The following is a 25,403-nucleotide window of genomic DNA, read 5'->3' as shown; positions in this document are numbered from 1 at the left end:
AGCTACAACCCCAGCCCTTCAGGAAGTTCTTTATAGTTAAATATTTTTCTAACATATATATTATTATGGTGAGGGAAGAGGATTTCCACATGGGATTAGTTTGCATCTTAAAATCAGAAGTTGGGCTTCCTTTGATTTAAGGAGTATGGGGCTGAGGTTGGTTCTGAACATGCTTATTTTTCTAATAATTGCAAGGTCAGCATATCTCATCTAGTTGAGAATCCCCAGAATCAACTTATGTCTACCAGATAGGAACATAACCTCAGTCCATATCTCACAGGATGCTTGGAACAAGGTCCTAGTCACTCAGAGACTAGTTAGGTCACCTGAGACCATTAAGTTCAGTTGCTTGACAGGGTAGCTGCTTGACTCTTAACCTGCTGCTTTGGGACCATCCATGGGCTGATGTGCCAAAGAATGGAGTTCATGAATCTCATTCCAACTCTGCCAATCATCAGAACCCCCTATAATCCTTGTTCCACCACTCCCCTAAGTGTTAAAATGTTACTTCCCTAGTATGACTTTTCTAGCACAGAAGGGGCTATCTTTGCTCCCAGGGCTCAATGCTTGGGAACATTCTCTATCTTGGCAGAGATCTTGCTTGCTCTGTTCCTTCCATCCTCCCCAAGAGAGCTGAAAGCCCTCCACCCTTCCCAGATTTCTGCTAAGCTTGTACAAGGGCAAAATTATCAAGGAGTCAGAGCAGAAAAGTAGCAAGGCTTCAGAGTTGGAAAGCAGTTAATAGTTATTTTCCTTCCTTAATTCATTTTCTTCCAATGTCTCTCACACCTGAAAAGGGACCTGTGTGTGTCCTCCTTCCCTCATACCTACTTCCATGCTAGGAATGAGGTCAGGCTTCTTGTCCTGGGAGTGGGTCAATGCAACCAGGGTGACCAGACTTGCACCCTCTTTTTTCTAGAATGTGCTAGAGCTGAGCGTCTGTGATGAAGATACAGTGACACCAGATGATCATCTCTTGACAATTCTCTATGACCTTGCCAAGCTCTGCTTCCGCAAGAAAACCCATGTGAAGTTCCCACTCAACCCGGAGGTGGGTACATGGGCCCAGGACCTCAGCTCCTGCCTGGGGAAGCTATTTATTCCCATGATGCCATTGCATTGGCTCCACAGCCAAGTCAGGAGAAGAGGGCACTTTGGTTCAAATCTCAGCACTATCACTTACTAGTCATGTGGTTGTGTGAAAATCAGTTAACTCCTCTGTGTTTCTATTTCCTCATGTATAAAATTATTGTGCAGGGTTGTTGTAAGACTTCAACAAAAAAACATAATCAAGTCATCCAGCAGTCAGTGTTTATGTTACAAAATGAAGATATAAGTGTTTGTTTCCCTCTACCTTTTTCTTGCATTAGAAACCTCTTTCTGGGATGCCAAAGGGAAAAGAGTACAGGTGAGGGAGAGTAAAGGAGGACAAATCTGCAAATCAGAGAAGGTCAGAGCTGGAGAGGACCAGGTTGTTCTAGATTCAGTTACTCAGCAAATGCCTCAGTGCCTACTGAGGGCCAAGCTCTGTGTCAGTCCCTGGGTACGCATCAGGGAGCATGCATCCGTTTCCTCAGCCTGTGTGCATTCCAGTGGGGGAAACTGAGGTCCAATGAGGTCATGGCTTGCCTCAAGTTACACAAGAAGCATGAAGGAATAGGTGAGGGAAGGGCCTCCCTGTCAGAGTTGGGCTTTCCAGAGGTGCTATTTCAGAGTTCCCTCACCCCAGCCCCAAGCCTCCCTGTGAAGGCTGGAGAGCAGTGGGAGCTGGGGGTAGAGATGAAAAGGAGATGTTCTGGGGCATGGGGGTCCACTCCATACCCTGAGCCTCTCATGGGTTGTCATTCAAAGACTTGGTATCAGAGAAAGTTAGAAGGGTTAACAAGAGCTGGGAGCAGCTGCCCTCCCTCCATGGTGGCAGGGCAGTGTGTGGGGAGAACAGAGCAGGTCTGCAGGGGCCAGCAGAGGGTCCTGGCCAGCAGAGATGTGCAGACACAGTTCACAGCTGCCTTCCTCCCTCTCCCACCAGGGCATGGAAGAGCTGGAGGTGGAGTTCCTGCTGGCAGAGAGGTGAGTAGGCCCCTGTCCCCCATCCCAACCCACAGAATCAACCAAGGTCCTGACCTTCAAGTGTTTTTCAGAACTGGATCTGCCTTTTTGCCTCCTTCCCCCTTCCAGTCTCACTCCTGGCCCTCACCTGGGACTCCTCAGTGAGCTTCAGGTCCCTTGGTGCAGGTGCCTGGGCCCCACCCCTTCTCCAGTGTCACTGATGTCTGCATTGCTTGAAAGAGTCTCTGCCTCAATCCCCCACATTCCTGAGGGAGGCTTCTAGGACGAATTCCTGGATTCTTCCAGGACTTCAGGGACCATATACGAGGTCCTGAGAAAGGGGTCAGGACCAAGGGGTCTCCTCCTTGACCCAGACTATTAGAACAAACACCCCCAAACCCTGGCCTAAAGTTAAGGCTGTCCCCCTTGGAGCCAACCTTGGAACCAAGTCAGACAGGAGGCTCAGGTCTGACATGTAGGATTGTGTCTAGTCGTTTTCAATTAGGGAAATGACCCAGGACCCTGGAGGTATGTCCTTGCTGAGGACATACAGGGCTGGAGTTTAGGAAGGAGAAGAGGACAAAGGAAAAGAGGAAGGTAGAGAGCAGGGGCCATAGCCCAGAGAGGACAAAGCCCCAACCCAGGAGAACAGTGTTCCTTGTGATGGTATAACCCACTCCTGCCCTCTCCTGACCCTGGGTGGCCCGATCCTTTATTCTTGTGATCAGCCTGAGGACAAAAAGAGGATGAGAGAGATGAGATGGGACAAGAGGGCTTGTCAAGTACCCCTCTCAAAGAATCCTCTGCCTAGGGGACCTTGGAACTGAGGGACTTTATTTCCCATCAACAGATGACTGCCAAATTAAAATTAGCTTTATTTCACACTGAAGAAAATCTAATCTTTCTCCTCCAGTTCTTGATGTGACAGGACTTTTTGGGGTAGGAATCTTTGGCTGAACTGAAAGGTGACTTTCAAAATGAAATATGTCATGACTGGTGATATGAGTTGGTCTGATGACACAGTCATCTGGTTCTTCCCACATCTTGTGTGGAGAGTGAGTCGGTAACTGTTGGAAGTGTGGGCTGGCTGCAAAATAAAAGCTAGAAAACTAATATATTAAAAAATAAAGACAGGGGCTGGGGTTGTGGCTCAGTGGTAGAGTGCTTGCCCAGCATGCATGAGGCACTAGGTTCAGTCCCCAGCACCACATAAACAAATTAGCAAAATAAAGGTATTGTGTCCATCTACAACTAAAAAATTTTTTTAAAAAGATAAAGACAAAAGGCAAGAATATATATATATATATATATTTCCCCCCCCCCAAAGCAGAGGTGTAATGGATTGAGCAGACTAGATAGGTCTGACTCTAACAAAGAAAAAAATCATGCTTGCTTTATTTATAGTGGTACAGACCAAAAGGGATGAATAGAGAGTTCCTTCAGGGGGAACAGGATAAGAGTGGGGATAAACAGGTTGTTTGTGCTTGGCAGGTTACACCCTCTGGACAGCATGCATGATCTGGGCTTTCTCAAACCAGGGATTTCACCCAGGAGTTCCCAGAAAAGCAGCTTCTCCGCCTTAATGGCTCAAACAATTTGTTGGCTTCATATATGGCTTCCAAAAATTTGGGGCTTAGTTTTGCCAAGGAAGGTTGTGGACTCCAATAGGCTAATTGCGGCCTTGGAGGCTTATATTATCAATTTCATAAAACAAGGACATTTAATATTCACTAAGCTTCTGGCTGGCTGGGTCAGCCCCTGTCTGTTAAATGCCTACATTAAAGCACAAAATGGAGAATAATTTTCGTTACCAAAATTGTTTCCATCTGCTCTAGTTGGTAGCTGCAACCATATCTTGCAAACTATAAATCCTATAGCTCCACGCAGTCACATCTGGTTAGACATAAAGAACAGTTCTTTCTAACCTATAAATCTGTTATTTTTTCCTGGACAGTCTATGTAAAATATCTGCCAGTTTCCTCCCTGACATCCCATAGATCTAAGGTTTCTTAAATCAATATTTTGAATGAGAACAAGGAGGCTCTGCTATTGATCCTACTTATATTCTTGTCAGCTTCATGAGAAATCAGTCAGGAAGGAAATGACCAGGTGTTCTCATTTTGTTTTTCAGCCTTTCTCCACCTGAGACCCTCATCACCAATGGCGTGCTGGTGGTAATTGTCCTTCAGAGTTCCTATAGCTCTAGAGGCCATATCTGACTCCTGCTCTTGGGATAGAGGACTGAGGCCAGCTTTGGTTTTTGTCCCATCCTGAGCCCTGGAGGGATCAGACTAAATGAGCCAGCCAAATGGGGTACAGGGAGGAATGAGATTTGTTTGGGCTCTTGCATACAGAGAGGAGTAACTAGGGTACTGACCCTTCCCCTTCATCACAAAGAGATAACCCTAATTGGGATCTCCCCCAAAAAGAGCCCAGTAAAGGCAGCCTCCTCCCAGATTCATTCCTGTCCTTTCCCCCACCATCCCCAAACCTCTGCAAGTATATTCTCAATATCAATTTTTTTTTCATAATTTGGCTGCTTGTACAAATATTTTAATTAAATGTATCCAATACCCCCAGGGTTCAAGGAGACTTCTCCCTCAAACAGGAGAGTCTTTGGGAATTTTTGACAAAAAGAATTCAACCTGTCTCTACCTCTTATAAAAGCTGATTCATTTGAAGTTCTCACTTTCAAAGCCCAGAGCTAAATGTTGCCTCCGATGAGACACTGACCTGCCCCTCAGAACATGGCCCTAGTAAACTGTGACCAAGCATCCTTGAGTTTATAGGACAACTTCATTTCAAATATCCTCAGTGAGAAGGCTTGACATGACTGGGTTCAAAAATGTGGGTAGCCATCTAGTTGCAGTGGCACATGCCTGTGATTGTAGCAACTCAGGAGTCTGAGACAGGAGGATGGCAAGTTCCAGGCCAGCCTCAGCAACTAAGCAAGATTCTACTTCAAAATAAAAAATGAAGATTGATGGGGATATGGCTCAGGACCTCCAAAAAAAAAAAAATGTGGTCAGTACACCCAGCATTCCCAGTGTCAGCCTGAGGTCAACCAATACAACTTTTATCCTCTTGGTCTTTATCTCCTTCTTTCTACCTGAGAGAGCCAGGAGGTGGCTTATTCTGAGAGTCCCAGTGACTTTCTTTGCTTTGTTTCAGTCTCGACAAGTCTCCTGCCTGGAGGTTCATGCAGAATCTAGGAGGAGGAGGAAGAGTAAGAAAAGTGAGTGCTTCAGTGCCCTGTGTGCTGGGGAGAGGAGAAGGGCAGCTTTTAAGCCTGGTCAATGACAACTGGACTGGTCTAGGGTTCTCCTGAGTTTGAGCCAGTTTGGCCAACACTCCTTGAAATCATTGCAACCTCACCCTCAAAGCCATGAACCTCTACCTTCCGCTGCCTGCTTTTAAAGGGTGCCCCCATCATCCTGGGAGTCCCAGACCTGCCAAATATCCTGGGCCTGAGTCACAGTGCTGCCCTCTGTGTCTAGGTCTGGCACAGTGACCAGCCATTGACAACTCTCAGGACTTTTCTAGCTGTACCGCCTCCTTTAGTCAATTCACAGTTCACAGCATCTTATAGCTGCAAGGGATCTGAGGGATCCATCAGTATAGTTCTCCATCCCACCCCCAACCTGCCCTTGCAAGTCTTCCATCCTGTCTCAGAAGACAGCAGCCCACAGATGGGGAGAGAGAGAGAGAGAGAGAGAGAGAGAGAGAGAGAGAGAGAGAGAGAGAGAGAGATGCATGGGGTGGGTAGTGGTAGTGAGCCTCCACACCCAAACTGACAGTGTGATAAGGGCCTGCATTCTCAGCAGTGGGCCGGTAACACTAGGAGATCTTCTGGCAAAGCAGAAACAAAGTGAACTAGTCCTGAGGATTCTCCACACTTCGAAGGGTTTTCTGGAGGCCACATTAGACATCATCACTCATGAGCCTTGTTAAAATGCAATTCCAGCTCCTGCCCCACCAACAGAATGGAGCATTCCAGATAATGCCCCACAGGCATTATAACCAGTTTCCTGGGCATCTCTATAGGCTTTTGGATGGGTCAAGAGGAGGGTGATAGGAAGCTTCCCACATAAGGGTCTCACCTCTGTCCTCTCTCCTGGTGAAAGGCCTCCTGGTGAAGGTGACGGAATCCTTCGAGAACACCCAGCGCATTTCGTCCTGCCAGGAGCCCACCTGCCCAAACCCTGCCTGTTTTCACTACCCCAAGTATTTCCAGCCCCAGCTGCACGTGGAGGTGCCCAAGAGTCACTGGAATTGTGGGGTATAAGGCAGCCCCAATGGGGGTGAGGGAGGAGCCTGGGGAAGGTAGGGGCTGCCAGAGGAGCCCCTGCCTGCCTCACAGAGCCTGTCCATGCTTCCAGCTTTGCTGCTGCTGCACACACAAGAATGGTCCTGTCTGCCAGCCCCTTGATTGCTTTTCTGACGGCCAGGCGGTGACCCTGCCTTTGGTGAGGGCTTAGGTCTGGGAAGGAGCCCCTGGATGGCTCAGCCTGGAGCTCCTGTGGCAGGGAAATGGAGAGAACCTAGGGCACAGTGGGGGAAGGTGGCGTGTGGGGTCTCAGGCAGGACAGAGGGGTCTTATGGAGTGTTGATAAGCTACAGTGGGAGCCAGAGAACGTGTGAAGTTGGTGGGGAGGATCATGTCCAAAAGAGGGGAGTGGGGACAGAGCATGCACCTGTGTGTACCTGTGTGTATGTGCATTCATGTCACATGCATGCGGGCTGAGTCAAATCAAGGGATGGGCAATGTGAGGCTCCACCTCTTTGGCTGGGATCACTGGGCTCCGCATCATCATCCCTGACAAGCTTTTCATCTTTTGCTCCTCAGGGTGAGAACTATGAATTACACATGAAGTCCACACCTTGGTAGAGTACCCTCTTTCTGTTCTTCCCTCTAACCTATTCATAATAGTAGGTATAGGATGCTATTTCATTTGCATTTCCCTGAAAGCTAATGATATTGAACATCTTTTATGGGTTTATTGTCTCTTCTTTGGGGACCCATCTATTCTAATCTTTTATCTACTTTTTAGGGGGACTATTTGTCTTGTTATTGTTAAGTTGTTAAAGTTCTTTGTATATTCTGGGGTTATCTTTTCATATTCTTTTTTTCTTTTGTGGTAATGAAGATTGAACCCAGGGCTTTGTATATGCTAGGTAAGCACTCTACTACTATATCCCTATATAGTATATGAGCTACATCCCTAGCCACCACCCACCCCCGATACCTTTTAATTTTTATTTTGAGAAAGAGTCTCACTGAGTTGCCAAGGATAACCTTGAACTTGTAATCCTCCTGTCTCAGCCTCCTGAGTAGCTGGGATTACAGGCATACACCATCATACCTAACTCTTTTCACAATCTTGATGATGTCTTTGAAAAACAATGTTGTTAATTTTTTTAAGCATAGATTTTTTAAAAACCTTTATTTTATTTATTATTTTTTATGTGGTACTGAGGATCGAACCCAGTGCCTCATGCATGCTAGGCAAGCACCTCTGAGCCACAACCCCAGCCCAATGTTGTGAATTTTGATGAAGTCATTTATTTTCTCTTTTGTTTCTTGTGTCTTTGATGTCATATATAAGAATTGTTACCTAATCAAGGTCACAAGGATTTACTTCTGTTTTCTTTTAGGACTTTTAAGACTTTCATAGTTTTAGTTCTCATATCTAGGTCTATGCTCTATTTTTAGTTAATTTTTGAATATAGAGTGAGAGAGTCCAATTCCATTCTTTTGTATGCAGGTATCCAGTTGTCCAAGAACCATTTGTTGAAAATATTATCTTTCCCCCACTGAATTGCCTTGTCAACCTTGTCGAAAATCAAGTGACCAGCTGGTCACAGTAGTACATGCCTATAATCCCAGCTACTCAGGAGGCTGAAACAAAAGCGTCACAAATTCAAGGCCAGGCTGGGCAACTTAGCAAGATCCTGTCTCAAAAATAAAAATAAAAGGGGGCTAGGGGTATAGCTCAGCAGTAGAGCACTTACCTAGTGTATGCAAAGCCCTGATTTTAAACCCTAGCACTGCAAGAAAATAAAAATTAAAAATTAAAAAAGCAACTGACCATAATTTTTATCTATAGTTTGATTATCTATTTGTTCTTGCACAAGTTATTTGACCTCCCTAAGTTTTCTTCACCTGTAAATCTGATCACTTTGTGTATCCCATGAAATAGGACATGTGAAGTATTCTGTAATCTATCTGCTGAGTGGGATGCTAGAAAATATCAACCAATGTTATTGTTGCTATTATCATCATTAGATTCTCAGTATTCCTTGTGAGCCCAGTGAAAGAGTTATTTTCTTGAAGCTGTGTCTGCAGGCTATGCTAGGAGATGTGATCAGAGGGTTCTCAAGCCCTGGCTTCAAGGAAATGTGGCTTTGTTAGAGAAAGAACCTTATTTGTTTTGGATTGTAAACTGCCAAAGTCCATTCACCTTGAGTCCATGGGACATTAGTCCTCAGGGGGTGAAGGTGGGCAAAGGGAGGATGCTTCTGGTGAGGGTGAAGGCCTAGAAGTTAGACTGTTTGAGCCTCTGAGAGCCTGATGGGCCCTTTCCAGCAGGTAGCTTAAGTTGAGCTTGGACAGGTCAGGTTGGGTCTTGGATGCCAGAACAAGGGCCTGGACTTGTTCTGGGCAGGGATATCACTGACACAGAGGGCAAGCGTTGAGCATGTCATGGCAGCTCCTGCCCCACCTGCCTGGAGGACCTGCGGGAAAGACCTGCTGAGGTCAGGGATGTGAAGAGTTTTTGTCAGCTACACAAAGGCACAGGAAAATTACACGTCAGTGAGCAGGAAAGGCTTAGTGAAGAATGTGAGCTCTGTAGGAAGAGGGAGCTTGTTTATGGAGCTCAGACTCCACGCTAGAGAGCCTTGTCCAGGGGTATTTGCCAAAAGGATCTCAGGGCCCCCTGTCACCCATGTATGGTCTTGGACTGTAGAAGGCACCTGAAAGAAGCCTTTCTGAACTTTCCAGACCCTGCTGATGAGTTAGAGTGTTCAGAGTTCCTAATACAAGTACCAACATTTATCTTTTGCCAAGTATCCGCTCAAAGCATGCCAGCTAAGGTGTTACATTTGTTAGCTCATTAAATGCTAAAGGCAGTGCTGGGAGTTAAGCCCCCATATAGGTTGTGGGGGCAAGGTCACAAAAGTGGTAGATGACAGGCTGGGCTTCAAGCCTGTGTCCACTGACCCTAAAGTCCCTTGAAGATAAGGCTACAGGCCCACTCAGCCAGGATCCTCTCTCCCTCAGCTCTGACACACTGGATGTGCGGCTGGGCTTCAGCCTGTGCCAGGAAGAGTTGGAGTTTCTGCAAAAGCGGAAGGTGGTTGTGGCCGAGGCACTGAAGCAGGTGCTGCAGCTAGAGGAGGACCTGCTGGAGGACGAGGTGGGTAAGCAGAGGCTGCTTAGCACTCCAGGCTAAGCCAGTCCTTCCAACCTCATATCCTACCAGCCATCCCAGCTCTTCCCTGCTCCAGGATGGCTAAGACACTGCTTTCCCTTCACCATTGTCCTCATGGCTGAGGTCTGGTGCCTAGAGAGTGCATGCTGGATGTACGTCAGTTGTATGTTCACTTGGGGAGGGGAGGGCAGACTAGAGAGAGAAGGAAGGGGCTCCAGCGGCTCTGCTCCTCCCACGCACTGGATCCTGAAGTGGCAGAAGTGTGCCTTACTAACTCAACCACAAAATGACTTCCTTGCCCCAGCCAGGAAACATTTAAAGCTCCACCACCTTATGTATGCCATATCCCCCATCCAAAAGGCCGTGGGTGCTTGTCCTTCAGTTCTCTCTCCTCTCAAATGTGCACATGTAGACACCTCCCAGAAATAATAGCTGTAGCAAGCTGGAAACAAGCACCGTTACTCCCAGGGCCAGTCGCTTCCTACCATGGAGGCGGACAGTAGTGCCTTTTTGTCAGAGTCCTCTGTCACCTCCCCTGTGTGGACTGAGGCTCACACTATCCTGGGCAGCTGGTTAGTACTCCAAAATGCCTGACTTCTGAGTCTGACCATGATGTACATGGAGACCACATGGAGACCCAGGGAGGGCTTGTGATTGGGCTTCAGGTGACTGAAGGGTTTTTCAGTCCCCTCCCAAATGAAAACAGAGATTGGGTTCAGAGCCCCTTCTTCATCCCACTCTTAGGGAAAACACACCAAAGGCATCTCAAAGCTAGGTCAAACCACAAGTGGCCACCCTGCTGCTTCTGACATTAGAAATGTATTCCTCTTGCTCTTATAAACACTGTATAGACTGAACATGTGCCATGTACCAAGCCAGGGCCTGCTGCCCTAAGATCATATCCACCTTCAAAAGATCTCAATTTGTCACCATTAAGGAATCATACTCACCACCCTGGACCCCAGTTTTATCATCTGTTAACTGAAGGCTGGGTTAAGAGTGCTAAGGCCTCTTCCAGACGCCGCTTTCTATGATTTAGGTTTCAGAGCCTGTACTGGCATCACTGGGTTTGGAACTAAGTTCTAATTCTAGACCTACTGTGTGGCCCACCTGGGAAAGGCAGTTTTCAGGCCTCTCACGGCTATCCCAGCCCTGCTTTGGCTTTCTGCCCCCAGACCCCTCCTCCACCATTCTTTCAAGCTGCCATCTGTCATTCCAACTCCTCTCCCACCAGCTTTGTCCCTGGAGCCCTCCCCAGCTGTCTGCCTCTATGCCCCCAGGTACCGGTGATAGCCATCATGGCCACTGGGGGTGGAGCCAGATCCATGACCTCCATGTATGGCCACCTGCTGGGACTGCAGAAGCTGAACCTCCTGAACTGTGCCACTTACATCACCGGCCTGTCTGGGGCCACCTGGTAAGGTGCTGGGAGCCACTGTCTAGTGGACCCCAGAGCAAGCAGCAAACAGGCTGGCCTGGGATTTCTGGTGAAGTTCTACCCAGTCCCAACCCAAGTAAAAGTGACTCAAGACACCAGGGACTCTCTGCCTCCTGCAGTTGTGTGACTTCGGGCATGCAGATTAACTCCTCAGAGGCTCAATTTCTGTATCTGTAAAGTGGGGATAACAATAGCACATGGCTGTGGTGAGAGGCTCTCCCAGTACTAAGTACACAGAGCCACTGTACGTGTTGGCCATTACTGGCAGTTCTGTTTTCTGGGGGCTGTGGCAGGAGCCCAGGAACATAGGAACCAAGGATGAGTGAATCCCTGGTACCACTCTTTTCCTGATGGGAGACTATGCCAAGTCTCCTAGGGTGAGTGGAGATGGCCCTGCTGCTATGGCTTCCTACCCTCCAGGCCCTCTCAGCCCACCCCAGTTCATTCCTCTGCCCTGTTTAGAGGACAGGGCAGGGCTCTGCCACAGACTCCCACCTCCCCATCTCTGCTGGAGAGTAAGGTGACTGAGCACTGGGCTCCCCAGTAGGAGGCAGGTCAGGCTGACTAACTTAGATACACTGTGCCTGGGACACACAGAACTGTCAGGAACCCACAACAATATGTTGTTATTATTTTTTTTTTAATAAGAAGGAAAATATGAGCTTCTAGGTTAAATAAAATGTTTTAGTAAGTAACATTAATATATTTGTCTTTAAACAACACAGTCATAACATTTGCTTTTTAAATATTTTTTTATAGTGGGCCCACCAAAGTCATTGTGTGGCCCTGGTTCAGGATGGCCCTATTCAGGGGACTGTGACTACCCAAGGCTTCTCCGCCAGGGCTGCATCTTATTTTGTGGGTGACCGGGGAACTTGGGAACCCATGAGATCCCATTTTGTGCCTTTTATCCTGGAGGAGCTCCAGGTAACTCTCATGTGAGCAAGTGGATGTGAACTGGCCCTGAAAAAATCAAGGACTCTCCTGGCATTGGATCCTCTCATCAGGGGCTCAAGGCTTCAACCCAGTTGGAATAAGAAGCATAGCTAATAGTTATCGATATTGGCTTATGTGCCAAGCACAGTGGTCCCTCAGTATCCCAGAAGGATTGGTTCCAGGACCCATCTCTCTAGAATTCCTCTACAGATTCCAGGAGGAACTAATGTTCAAGTCCCTTATAGAAAATGGCATAATATTTGCATATAAACTACACAATCCTCTCTGTATTTTAAAAACAATCTCTAGATTGTTTATAAAGTACCTAATACAGTATAAATAGTTGTTATCTTATTTAGGGAATAATGACAATGGGGGGAAAGTCCATATAGGTTCAGTACAGAGGCATTTTCCCCCAAATATTTTTGATCCACAGTTTGTTAAGTCTGCAGATGAGGAACCTATGGATAAGGAGGACCAACCATAATTTTTCCAGCATTATTTTACAGCATGAGAAACAAAGCAATTTGCCTGAGGTCACTTGGCTAATAAATTATAGAACCTAGAATTTGAACCCCATCCAGGGCCCACATTCTTAATCCCCATGTTAAACAGCTGCTCCTGACTAGTGAGCTAAAAAGATAACTTGCTTCCAGTAGGGTTAAGGGACACCTGTATGACCCTGGACTATTGTGGGACAGGCTGGTAATGGGGAAAACCTCAGGCCCAGCCAGGGTGAGGGTGGGAGGGTGGAAGATGTCCCAATGTAGGGAAACATGAGAAATATTCTTTTTAAAATGACCATTGGCGATGGCTTTCAGAAGCTTTTTGAAAGTATAAAAGCAACAAAGCAAACTTTACAGAGAGCAGAGTGATGTTTATCATTCTGGCCAACGTGGCCAACTTCTACCCCCCCGAAACAAGTTCTGTGAGGGAAGAGGACACCATTCACATATCCATGCAGCTACAGACAAGGTCCACCTCAAGCAGGAAAGTTCTCAGGTGCAGAATAAGCAGGGACCCTTTCCTGTCCTGACATAGAAACACTGGATCAAGGCCAAGAGGGGCAGTCAGGGCCAGATCCAGACTACCTTAGTTTTGTTGCCCCCTAGGACCCACATATAGATTAAGAAGAAGGGGAACTACTTTAGCCAGAATCATCATTGTGGAAATGAATGCAGCAGGGCAGAAAGAACCTGGGATCTGGAATCAGCCAAACCTGCGTTCAAATGTTATTCCCAGCGCTTGCTTTGTGCCAGCCACTGTTCCAGTTTATGCTCTGTTAGCTCATACCATCTTCCCAAGAACTCTATGAGCTGGGAACAACTATCACAATTCTCCCCATTTCACAGCTAGGGGAACTGAGGTGGAAAGTAGTTAAGTAGCTTGTCTGAGATCACACAGCAGAATGGCAGGGCCTGGTTTTGAACCCAGAAAGGTTTGGGTCCAAATCCTCATCTCAACCAATATGCTATACCCAGCACACAGTAGGCATGGGGAGATAGGAGTAACGGTGATTATGAGTATTGATTGTTGCCCTCCCTCCCTCGAGCCCTCCCTCCACCAGGCCCCGACTCACCCCTTTCCTCCAGGCTCCTCTCCAGGCAGGTTTGGGATTCTCAGTGGCCTGCCCATTTCCCCTCCTGCCTGCATCCAGGGTTGATCAGACCAGGGCCAGGTCAGCTCTCTCAGCCATTCCTGTCTCTCTCCAGGACAATGGCTACTTTGTACCGTGACCCTGAGTGGTCCTCCAAAAACCTGGAGCCTGCTGTCTTCGAAGCCCGGAGACATGCAGTCAAAGACAAGATGCCTTCCCTGTTCCCAGACCAGCTCTGCAGATTCCAGGAGGAACTCCGGCAGCGCAGCCAGGAAGGCTACAGGGTCACTTTTACAGACTTCTGGGGCCTGCTGATTGAGGCCTGTCTTGGGGACGAGGTAGGCATTCAGCTTCCACTGCGCCCCACCCTGCCCTGGCGAATGTGCAGTTCTCTTTCTTCATCAGGGGGTCTGGACTTCCACCTCTGCTCTGGTTAGGTCAGACCTGCAGGTTTGTTCCTAGAATATAAGAAACACGAAGTGCTGAAAAGCATGTTGGAAGGTGGTGGGATCCTCATCTCACATCCCCTTTAGAGAATGATTGAGACCCTTGTGTTGGGAACAGGTCAGGTGCACCCTACATGGAAGCAACATGAACTTTTAAAGCCACACCAAGATACCTGAGGCAGAAAATGGGGAGGGAGCTGGGCAGGACTAGAGAGATGCCAACCATGATGGAAGTTTGACTCTAAGTGGAGGAGAGAGGGGGAAAGGTCAAATGGAAACATCCCAGACTTCCAGGTGGTCTAGAAATGTTCAACAAATCCTGTAGAAGACCTTTTAGTCAAAGTTGGCTGTGTGTGGTATCCTGTGTTTCTGAGAATGGGCCTGCCTCAATATCCCTACTGCATTTGGTCAGAGGAAGCACGGTCAGTACAGACTCTGCCTTGGATTTCCAAGTGCGGCAACTGGAGCCCTTCACCAATAACACTGTCAGCAGTTGGAAGTTTGCAGGTCTCATTTTCACGGCCACCACATAGGGAAGACCTAATCAGGTTGCTTTCTGCTCTGGGATACAATGATCTGAGCAATACATGCTCAACAATAGAACTAGCTTGGGACGAAACTGCTGCAAGAATCATGTGAGAAATGGTAGAGCAGGCAGATCCCCAGGGGATGTTGTGATCCTGGCCTTCAGGGTGAGCTCCACTCATACTTGGACGCTTCATGCTGCACTGACCACAGGGAGGAACCACCTTTGGTCTGTTGATTGGACCTAAGGCAGAGCTTCCCACTTAACCTCTGTCCAGGACCTCAGCTCTTAATTCCACCTTAATTAAGAATTCAATTATTAATAAATCTGAATTTTCCAGAGGGAGGAGAAGCAGCAAATAATTTTCTAATAGGTCCCCTCTGCTAGAAAATCAACTGAGGACGACTTGATTTAACCAACTGAGGATGACTTGACATTCATCCTCAATATTTATTCATTCCTTCATTCATTCTTTCAACTAAATCATTACCTCTTGCATGCCAGGAACTGGGTTGGCCCCTAGGGATTCAGAAAGGAATCAGACATGGCTTTCAACTCATGGCTTTTGATGGATCCCACCCTGGCTCCTTTGAAAAAAACTCCTCATGTAACCTGACCTCCTGATGGAACAGAGCAGGCAGAAACTAAGGGCATTGACTTTCAGATTCTGGCAAGTTGGGGTTGCATGTGACCCTACTCTGCACTATTCCTTACAGAGGATTACATCACTAACTGGTTAATATTTTAACACAATATTTTAAGTTAATAACCTGTGAGATGAGGAGGAGAGCACCAAAGTTTTCAAAGCCAGAAATCTAAGCATTTTGAGGGATCAGTGTAGAGAAAAGGCGTGGTCCTCCAGAAAGCAAGGCTAGAATCGCTGTTAGGGAGCCTCTGTTCTTCTACTCTGGCCAAGGCAAGAGCCCCTTTCCCTCCAGCCCTTTTGACAATGAGAGTGGACTAGGATCTTCCAGGAGTCTGCAGGACAGTCAGCTCTGTGACACCCAGATCTATGTACCCAGTTGTGACAGGTACTCTGTTTTCCTTCAAAGGAGGCCCAAGAGTCATTCGGCCTCCCATGCATTTGCTATCCTAGGGATGGTCATGAAGCAGGCTGCTGCTTGGCTTGGGTTCAGAACCTGGGCCTCTAGGACCTCAGCTCTGCCTCGTCTGCACTGATTGATTCACTCTGGGAGGTGGCCGATGACCAGGGCTGATCTGCAGGACTTGCCACTCTGATTAACACAGCAAAACACTCTGCGGACTTTAACACGCTTTGGCCACCATGTATTGCCCAGATTTCCAAGATTTCAGTTTAGGGGCAAAAATCAAAGAAAAGAAACTTTTTTTTTTATCCCAAATCTTATGAGGGAGCCCAACATGCCAAGCTGACTAAACAAAGACCCTGGAGGTTTTCATGTTCTAGGGAGGCAGAAGATAGTAGGAATGAAAAGGGACAGTGGTGGCCTCTCTCGCCCTTACTTCATCATCCTCTGAGCCCTGAGACTACAGGAGGACCCCTGGGGCTCTGAGGGTCCTAAGCTGCAGATTTGGCTCCTCTCCTGTCTGCAGTCTGGGCTGGTGGATAGCCCAAGGAGGTGAGATACGTTCTCAGGTAGATGTGAGCCAAGTTTGAGCCAGTGATGTGTTGCAGGCCTGTAATCCCAGCAATTTGGGAGGCTGAGGCAGGAGGATCACAAGTTTGAGACCAGCCTCACAACTTAGAGAGACCCTAACTCAAAATAAAAAATAAAAAGATCAGGGTATAGCTCAGCGGTAAAGCATGTCTGAATTCAGTCCCCAGGACAAACAAATACACAAAACAAAACAAACAGGTTTAATTGGTGTCAGTTGCAGCTTACACAGCAGCCTGATGGACTTGGGATCCAGGAAAGGACTGCTGAGTGATTTCTAATCCAAGGGCAAGTGGGGTGGGGGTTGCATGTCTGCTGCTTCTCCTTAACTCTTTCATTTCCCCATAGAGAAATGAATGCAAACTGTCAGAGCAGCGTGCTGCTTTGTGCCAGGGCCAGAATCCCCTGCCTATCTACCTCACCATCAATGTCAAGGATGATGTAAGCAACCAGGATTTCAGAGGTAACACTGGTGGCTAGTGATCTAGGAGAGGGTAACTTCTTGATTGGCAAAGGCACCCAGAACCCCCAAGGTCCACCCCCTAACCTCACACATACTTTGCCAATCCACATCAAAAAATTGTGCCCACAGTTGAAGAAATCAACTTAGTTCCCCCATTCTGCCCTGCCCCTTGAGTGGGACTGGTGGGCAGAGTCCCTTAGCTTACTGGGTGCATTTGATGGGACAGAGGGAAATATAAGTAAGGAGAAGGGAAGGAGTCCTAGACATTTCTTAAGCTTCCTAGAGGGAAGGGCCATGGAGACCTACTCTGCAGTAGGGTCACTTTGGGTCCTCTTTTATCTGTCTTTGAGCAACAATAGAGAGCCAGGTGTGGTGGTATCTGCCTTTATTCCCAGCTACTCTGGAGGCTGAAGCAGGAGGATCATAAAGTGAAGTCCAGTCTGGACAACTTAATGAGACTGTCTCAAAACAAAATTTTAAAAAGGGCTAGGGATGTGGCTGAGTGGTAGAATGCTCCTGGATTCAATCCCCATTGCCGGAGTTGGGGATGGGGGGAGCAAAAGAACCAGGCCAGCAGTTTGCAAAGCTTTGACTAGTCTGCATAGGCCGGTCGCGGGCGCCCCCGTGTGCTCCATAGGAGAACTGCAGCCTCCTAGTTGGAGGAACCTAAGGGCCCAGAAGCCAAGGCTGGTTGGCATGTGGGAGGGCTGGGCTGAGTGGGCGTGGCTCCGTGATCTGAAACTGACTCTTTCCCATGCCGCTTCCTGTGCAGAATGGTTCGAGTTCTCCCCCTACGAGGTGGGCCTGCAGAAGTACGGGGCCTTCATCCCCACAGAGCTCTTCGGCTCAGAGTTCTTTATGGGGCGGCTGATGAAGAGGATCCCTGAGTCGCGGATGTGCTACATGCTAGGTGACTCCTGGCTGGGGGACTCCCCTGAGCATGCACTCCTAGCTGGGCAGGCCCTGGTTTTGAACAGAGGAATGACAGAAAGGATCTTGCCCCAGATCTGGCCTGGGTAGTCCTTGGTTAGCCCTTGAGCACGTGGCCTTCCTGGCATTTGCTGACATTGCCTTATCCCAGGAGGGGTTCAGAAACCCCCACACCAACCTCTCAGACTGCCTGATCTGCCCACAGTCCTTTAAGCCCAGAAAGACTGACAGTGGTCCAACTCAAGTCCCATCTCTTTTTGTGAAGCCCATCCCAAAGCCCCCAGCCCACAGTTGCCTCTTCTTCCCCTAAATATCTATGTTATTGGTTATGTGGTTCAAAAACCTGAAGTTAAAACCCTTAGAACTGACCTCTGGTTCTTCATTTATTGACTGTGTGAAGTGGGCTAAATTATCTAACCTCTCTGAACCTCAGTTTTCTTATCTGTGAATTGGTTTAAGAGTAAAACCTATCTAGCCAGGCATGGTGGCTGATGCCTAGAATCTTAGCTACTTGGGAGGCTGAGGCAGGAAGCTTTCAGGGTAGAGGCCAGTCTCCGCAGCTTTTTGAAACCCAATTTCAAAATGAAATAAAAAGGGTCAGGATATAGCTTAGTGGTAGAGTGCTTGCCTAGCATTTGCAAGGCCCTGGGTTCAATCTTTAGTACTTGAAAAATAAAAAAATAAAAATCAAAGTAAAAACCTACCTTGTAGAAGATCCCAATGGATCAATACATATGAGAAATTTAAAACAAGTTTTATTAATATTACATCTGTTAAATAATAAGAAATAGCATTACATATGTCAAGTGCTCATCATATCCTAAATGCTTTAGCTGTGTGAACTGATCCAAGGGGTGGACCTGGACTTGAAGCTGCACTTATCAGTGTCTAGCCCCTGCTGGGGGTGTGCCCTGTACACCTTCCCAGATGCTACCTACACTGAGGGGAGGGAAAAGAGCTGAGGGCTGGCACCATCAGTCACCAGAGCAGAAGGAAATCAAAGTCTGTCCCACCCACTGAGCAGTCTGGCCTGAGGAGGAATCAAGGCCAAGGCAGAACCATCAGGTCTATGAGGGCTCCTGGAGAGAACTGTTCACGGCTGCTCTGCTTCCCTAGGTTTGTGGAGCAGCATCTTCTCCCTGAACCTGCTCGATGCCTGGAATCTGTCCCACACCTCGGAGGAGTTTTTCCACAGGTGGACGAGGAAGAAGGTGCATGACATTGGTGGGTGACCCACTGGCTTCCCCTTATGATTAGGTGTGTGTGGGTGGGATATGGACCATGAACGGAGGACCCTGTGCCTGCCACATGTTCCCACATTGTATCTATGGCCCAGAGAAGGTAGCTGGGTTGGAATGTCACCCTCCAGGCAGGATGATTATAGGTGGAACCTCTACCAAGGCCCAGGAGGACACCTCCAGTGCCCAGGAGAGCTGATGAGAGTAGGGATCTGTGCACAGTTAAAGGTCGTTCTTGTGGACTCTGTCCTCTCTGGTACCTCCTTATTGAAGGCCCACCCTCCCCTCTCCACTACCTGTCCCTGTTCCATGCCACTCAGCTGGGTCCTTCTGGTTGTGGGGCCAGAGTCTTGAGAGCTGGGCAAGGAAGGTCACTTATAGTGACTCACCCCAGGCCCAGGTGGCGCTTCACCTGGGCAATCCGGGGACCCAAACTCTTGTGACCTGCCTTCCATCCCTCTCCCCTGCAGAAGATGAGCCGCTCCTGCCTGAAATCCCCAAATGTGATGCTGACATCCTGGAGACCACAGTAGCGATTCCTGGGTCTTGGCTATCCAATACTTTCCGAGACATCCTTACCCATCGGCCCTTCGTGTCTGAGTTCCATAACTTCATGTTTGGGCTGCAGCTACACACTGACTACCTCCAGAACAGTCAGTTCTCCATGTGGAAAGGTACTTCTGCCAGGGTGCTTCTCCAGGGCTGGGTTTGTTGGGAGGAAGGAGAAGAGAATATAGAGGCTGCCATGGAGAAAGAATAAGAAGACTCCTCTGGCCACCATCATCAGATAGAATCCAGGTCCAACTTTGGCAGTATCACCCAGCATGGAGTATTTGTGTGCCAGCAGGGGGTGGTGTGGTATTTAATTAATTGACGATATAACTGTACAGAATCTGCTCAACAATCCCAGCAGCAGAAACTGGACCCATTCCCCATATTGGGAAAATATGGACCCTTACTTTCTGCAGTTGTGCTCTGGGGTGAGTGGTGTCCCTTGGAGTTGGGCAAGAATGGCCCAACTCAGAAACCCCAAGGGGTGAGGAAGACCTTAACCTGTGCTCTGGTGCCTTTGACTCAGCACCTCCTTCCCCAAGAAGGTTCCAAGGTTGACTTTCTACTTTCTTTGGTATTTTATTTGACCAGAGTGCAATGGCTGCTTGAGTCTGGCCTATTAGTCCTTGTTCTCACAGTCTAGGGCAGAAGAGACAGCAGGCCTGGGCCCAAGGTTAGCCTTAACTTATAGGATGTTCTTAAGCCCCTGCGACCCTTAAGACCCGCTGTGACTGGATCATAGTGGGTTTTCTATGCATAACCAAGATTTGCTAAACCCCCATTTTATTAGCCTAAACAGAGGAGCCATGGGACTCAATGGCAACCCGGTCAGAAGGGCGAAGGCTGGAGGCCCAGGCTGAGGGGAAGGAGGCTCCAGGCAGGGTACTCTGTCCACACCAGAAGCCCCACCCTTGGCTGACACCAGGGCACTAATCATATTGGTAACCAGAAGGCTTGGCTTTCAGACACGGTGCTGGACCACTTCCCAAACCAGCTGACAGAGTTTGCAAAACACTTGTGCCTGCTAGACACCGCTTTCTTTGTCAACTCCAGCTACCCGCCTCTCCTCAGGCCAGAGAGGAAAGCCGACCTCATCATCCACCTCAACTACTGTGCAGGGTCCCAGACGAAGGCAAGTGCAGCCAGCTGGGCTCCACCTGAGCCCTGGGGCCTGGGAAGCAGTGCCACACCTCAGAGGCCTCCATACTTTGTAAATAAATGACAGTGTCTTTACACCTGGTCCTTACACAGCTCTTTGAGGTAGACAGCACAGCTGCTATTATCCCAGTGTTACAGATGAGAAAACTGAGCCGTAGGGAGGGTAAGTGACTTGCTCAATGTCACACAGAAAATGAGCTATTTAACAGGTGTGGAACTAAGTCCAGTACTCTTTCTGTTGCATCACATTTCTTTAAAAATATTTTTAGTTGTAGATGGACACAATATTTTATTGATTTATTTTCATGTGATGCTAAGGATGGAACCCCATGCCTCACACGTGCTAGGCAAGTGCTCTTCCACTGAGTTACAGCCCCAGCCCACATCACATTTTTAAAGGCACATTTCAGAGTCCAGCCCTGTGACACTTGTCAGTTCTAAAAACCATGCATATCCACAGGAGCCTGACCTGCCACACCTGTACATGGCCAGCTCCAGTCACTGTCACACCCACAGCCTGCCCAGGTCTGTATTGGGTGAAACATCATCAACATCCTTCCTGGGAAGGAGCTCAAAGCTACAGGTGTACCAACCTACTGCCTCAGGTTTTTTGTCCTGACCTGCTTTTTTCTAAATGTATCCAAACTGGGCAATCAGTTGGGAACTGGAATTGTTAGCTAGAGAAGTCAGGAAGCTGGGTCCATGGACTCTGTGTGTCTTGTCCATCCCCAGCCCTCCAATCTCAAACACGTCCTCTGGTGATATTCTAGCCCCTGAAACAAACCTGCGAGTACTGCACCACGCAGAACATCCCCTTCCCCGGCTATGAGCTCCAGGATGAGGATGGCAGTCTCAAGGAGTGCTACCTGCTGGAACATCCCCAGGACCCCGATGCCCCCATCGTGGCTTTCTTCCCACTCATCAATGACACCTTCCAGAAGTACAAGGCACCGGGTGAGCCGCCTCTATCTGACTCTGTCCCCAGCACCTGCTGGCTCTTGTCTTTAGACTGTGGAAGTGTCCTGATAGCACTAACCCGTCAGGCTGGCTGAGCCAACCTTTGGACAGTTGGAAATGTCATCTCCAACTCTTTTAGTCCTTCAACACTCATTGACATCCAACTATGTGCCTGGCACTGTTTGGTGCCAGGAGAGTCCTAAGATGGACCCCAAGGAGCTTAGAGGGTGCGGGTAAGCATGTGAGTGTGCGTGCTGTCCGTGTTTTCATGCAGATATGTCTGTTAGCGCATGCAGGGTGGGCCGGGGGAAGGAGGTGGAAACAAATCCTTACAACCTGACATAGTAAGAGTCTCCAGTGAGTCCCTCTGCTGCCCCCAGGTGTGGAGAGGAGCCCTGAGGAGATGGACCTGGGCCAGGTGGATATTTATGGCCCCCACTCCCCCTACGCCACCAAGGAACTGACCTATACGGAGGCTGCCTTTGACAAACTGGTGAAACTCTCTGAGTACAACATCCTGAATAACAAAGACAAGCTCCTTCAGTCTCTGAGGCTGGCAGTGGAAAGGAAGAAACGTTTCAAGAACCAGTGTCCTTCCTAAGCCCCTGGCAGCCCGTCCATCCTGTGTCTGCTTCTCCTGTCAGTGGCCCGGACTCTGTGGCCTGTGCAGGTAGCCCAGCTCTCTGGCCAAGTGGTGCAGGCAGGCTGGCCTGGGCTTCCTATAAAAAAGAAACATTTTAAAAAGGGGAGAGAAACAAAGGAACATAACCAGGAGCCATATTGGGGTTTTATACTCCTAGGAATTTATTTTACCACTTTCCCGCAGGGAAGGCCACAAGCTCCCACGCATACCTCAAGTGTGAAAAGCAGAAACTGGCTGGTTTCCAAGAAATTTCAGACTCAGAACAGGAAGTGGAGGCTGTCCAACAGCCCTACCCTCTCTAACTCCTCTTCCTCCTCCCATGGCAGGCCTAGGGGAATGCTCAGGAAGACTGAAAAGTACTCTGGGTTTCTCTGGAAAAATACTTTTTAAAATTTAAGATAATAATTGCATTCTTATTATTTTTATAATCAATAACATTTTTTGATTTTTTTTTATTTTTATGAATCAAGGTATTAGTAGGAAGCCTGAAGCTAGAAGCTAGGCCAGGTGTCTCTAGATGGAGAGCTAGAGACATACTGGTCTCTACCACCATAAAGCCAAAGAGGTGACCCACGTTAGTGTAACCTGTCCAGCCACCCTGGGCTGGTGATACACATGATCCACACCAGGCAAAGTATCCACCTCCATGAAATGCCAAGCAAAGCCAATTCTGCGGCTCAGGCTCACAGACAAGGATCTGGGATGCAATTCAGGGAGGTCTAGGCAGGCCACAGGTAAATCGCTCCAGGTGGGCCATGCTGGCCAGCATGGCTGATGCTCACTGTTGAACTTGCCCCAGCAGCACCTCTCAGCTCTTACCACCGTATCACTCTGGCTTCCAGAAGAGATTATTTCTTTCTAAGTGTGATTCCTCTTATTTATCATGTAAACACCCCAATCAGGACATCCTAGTTTTTGGCGATTGACTCAGAACCAAACTATCAAGGATGAGCTCAGAAAGGTGAGGAGAGAGAACTCATCCTGAGAGATAGCTTCTCACCAAGTTGCTGGAAAAGCCCTAGGACACAGAGAAGCTCAATCAACATAATCAACATAACATCTGCAGGCTGGGGACTTCACTGAAGAAAGGTGCAAGCTGAGCCACGAGGATGCCTTCACCAGATAGAAGGTGAAGCCAAAAGGGCAGAAGGACATGTGGTCCAAGTGAAGCCCAGCAAGCTTGGAAGGCACCACTCTCTTTCTGGACATCCATGCTCCTTGAATAGTCCTCTGGTTGTTGGGAAAGTGGTGACAGGTACCCAAAATTTAGAAAAAAATGGGCTCCCATTTACTTCCTCATACTCAGTGTGATGTGGTGTTGGTTAGAAATGCAGACTCACAGGTCCCACCCAACCATGAGGAATGGAAACTGCATTGCAAGGAGACTCAGCCCCATCCCCACCCTGCCCAGATGATTCTTTGTGTGTTAAAATTTGGAGCATGAATTTATGCTACTTTCTCCCATAACCTTGGAAAGCATGAATCCATTGACTCTCTTGAGCCACTGATAAACAGGGCTTCTAGACCTGCAAAACTGGTCCCCACCCAGGTGAGGCTAACCTGAAATGTTGCCCTTTCCTCCACCAGAGCAGGCAGCTATAGGGAACAGGCTCCCCAGCAATCAGAACATACCAAGCTACGGACTTGGTTGTTGTAAGGTGAAGTTAGCCATGCATTGAATTCATCAGAACATGCAAATGAAGTTAATAAAATCATTGTATTATTTGAACACAGAATAAATGGCCATGTCGCTAAAGGTTGTCAGTTCATCTGCGTTCATTATCTGAGGATGCAAAACGGGAGTAGCTCCTGCCCTCATCCTGGGTCTGGCTCCCATAATGTTTTTCTCCCTCCAGGACCCCTCCTCACCACTGTTGGAGGCAGGAACAGGCCATCTCCACCCCATGCCAACTCAGATGGCTTTATTTCCTACCCCTGGGTCCCACTTCTTGTGGTGAGGTCTCCTCTGTTTACATGAAGTCAGCTGCTTCAAGCCCAGATGTTTTTCAGGAAATTGATTGAGGGGAAGAAAAGGCAGTTGGCAACAACAGAGCACCTACTTTGTGCCAGCAGCCTATAAACAGTCTCTGTTCTGAAACTTGGGTTTTGGTTGGGGCAGAGGGGAGACATGGAGAGATTTTAATACATGAGAAATTAAACAATGACTTAGATAATAAAATGACGGATTTGTCATCAACTCTGATAGGAGAAAGCATAATGACCTGCAGAGGTCCAGGAGGCTTTCTCTCAGGTCCCCAGCACTCTGCCTAGAAGCACGATTAACTAGAAAATATAAAAACAATCCCTCCAACCCATCCTGTCTCCCCATCTCCTTCCTGGCTGAGGCCCATTCAGTATGTTTTTTGCCTCTACATCCCCAGGAAAACACTTCTCTCCAAGGTCGCCAATGTCCTCCATGGAGCCAAATGCCACCGGCCCTTCAAGTTCTTATCTTACTCAATTGTTTTCAGCACTTGGCACTGCAGACCACTCCCTCCTCCCTGAGACCCTCCCTTCCCATGACTTCCTTGCCAATGGCAATGGCTGTTCCATTCCATTTAGCTTGCAGACAAGTATTGCCTGCCAGTTACTGTTGCAGGTACTGGGACAATAAAAAGGAGTCAAAAGTGACTTGAAACTTCAAGGAGTGTCCTTCTGGTCCTGTGTGGGAGGCCTGCATGTGAGTTATGTACAAAAGGGCACACAGCAGGGCTCGCACCCCAACCACCTCCACAGGGAAGGGCCAGGTTACTTGGACACCTGCCAACTTCAGTCCTGGATTTCTGCCCACTGCAAGGTAGGAACCCTTCCTCCTGCTGCTCCTCCCCTACTTCTCTTTAACTGCTGATATTCCACAGGTTCCTTAGCTCTCCCAACTTCTCACTCTATATTCTCACTCTATATTCTCCTTCTCACACACACACATTTCAGTCTTCCTATGCATTCCCCTATTTGTGTGTGTGTATGTGTGTGTGTGTGTGTGTGTGTGTGTGTGTATTCTGTACCCATTAACATTAGTTTCACTATATAACCTAAAGATCTAAAATTCCAGTGGCTTAAGCAAAATAAATATTTATTTCTCTATTTCATATCAGAGACCCAGGCTTCATTAAGTTCTCTTTTGCCATCCTCAAGATTGCCAAGATTGTCAAACATCACAGCTGGAGCTCCACCCATTAGGTTTGCATTCCAGGCAACAGAGAGGATAAAGAGGTCTTGGTTTTTGCAGACTATGACAACACCAAATCAGACATGGACTGCTTATTTCTGGATTTCTTTTATGTAAAAGAGAACTAAACTTTTATCTGAAGATGATAAGAATTTCCAGTGGTTCCTGCTATCTATTCCTAAGCAACAAACCCCCTCAAATCAAAAGGGTATAAAATAATTGATTTTTTATTAT

The 25,403-nt window shown here is 47.9% G+C and overlaps 1 protein-coding gene across 1 annotated transcript in view; it reads left to right on the top strand.

Moving 5' to 3' along the window:
- Pla2g4e (phospholipase A2 group IVE) overlaps positions 1-23,728 on the top strand; it is a 67,967-nt gene extending 44,239 nt beyond the window's left edge. Inside the window, exons 4-20 of the mRNA XM_077799472.1 lie at positions 920-1,051; positions 2,030-2,070; positions 4,181-4,223; positions 5,221-5,284; positions 6,174-6,328; positions 6,429-6,515; positions 6,896-6,933; positions 9,332-9,467; positions 10,763-10,899; positions 13,569-13,791; positions 16,408-16,522; positions 17,295-17,432; positions 18,569-18,676; positions 19,161-19,364; positions 20,208-20,374; positions 21,171-21,354; positions 21,738-23,728. Of these exons, the coding sequence (XP_077655598.1) occupies positions 920-1,051; positions 2,030-2,070; positions 4,181-4,223; positions 5,221-5,284; positions 6,174-6,328; positions 6,429-6,515; positions 6,896-6,933; positions 9,332-9,467; positions 10,763-10,899; positions 13,569-13,791; positions 16,408-16,522; positions 17,295-17,432; positions 18,569-18,676; positions 19,161-19,364; positions 20,208-20,374; positions 21,171-21,354; positions 21,738-21,958 (2,193 nt within the window). The 3' untranslated portion in view covers positions 21,959-23,728. The remainder of the gene's footprint in view (positions 1-919; positions 1,052-2,029; positions 2,071-4,180; positions 4,224-5,220; positions 5,285-6,173; positions 6,329-6,428; positions 6,516-6,895; positions 6,934-9,331; positions 9,468-10,762; positions 10,900-13,568; positions 13,792-16,407; positions 16,523-17,294; positions 17,433-18,568; positions 18,677-19,160; positions 19,365-20,207; positions 20,375-21,170; positions 21,355-21,737) is intronic.
- Positions 23,729-25,403: the final 1,675 nt, after the last annotated feature.

This window comes from Urocitellus parryii, chromosome 6, assembly GCF_045843805.1.
Source record: "Urocitellus parryii isolate mUroPar1 chromosome 6, mUroPar1.hap1, whole genome shotgun sequence".
NCBI lineage: Eukaryota > Metazoa > Chordata > Mammalia > Rodentia > Sciuridae > Urocitellus > Urocitellus parryii.
The sequence above is the reverse complement of the archived record's forward strand: the minus strand, read 5'-3'. Positions and strand labels throughout refer to the sequence as shown.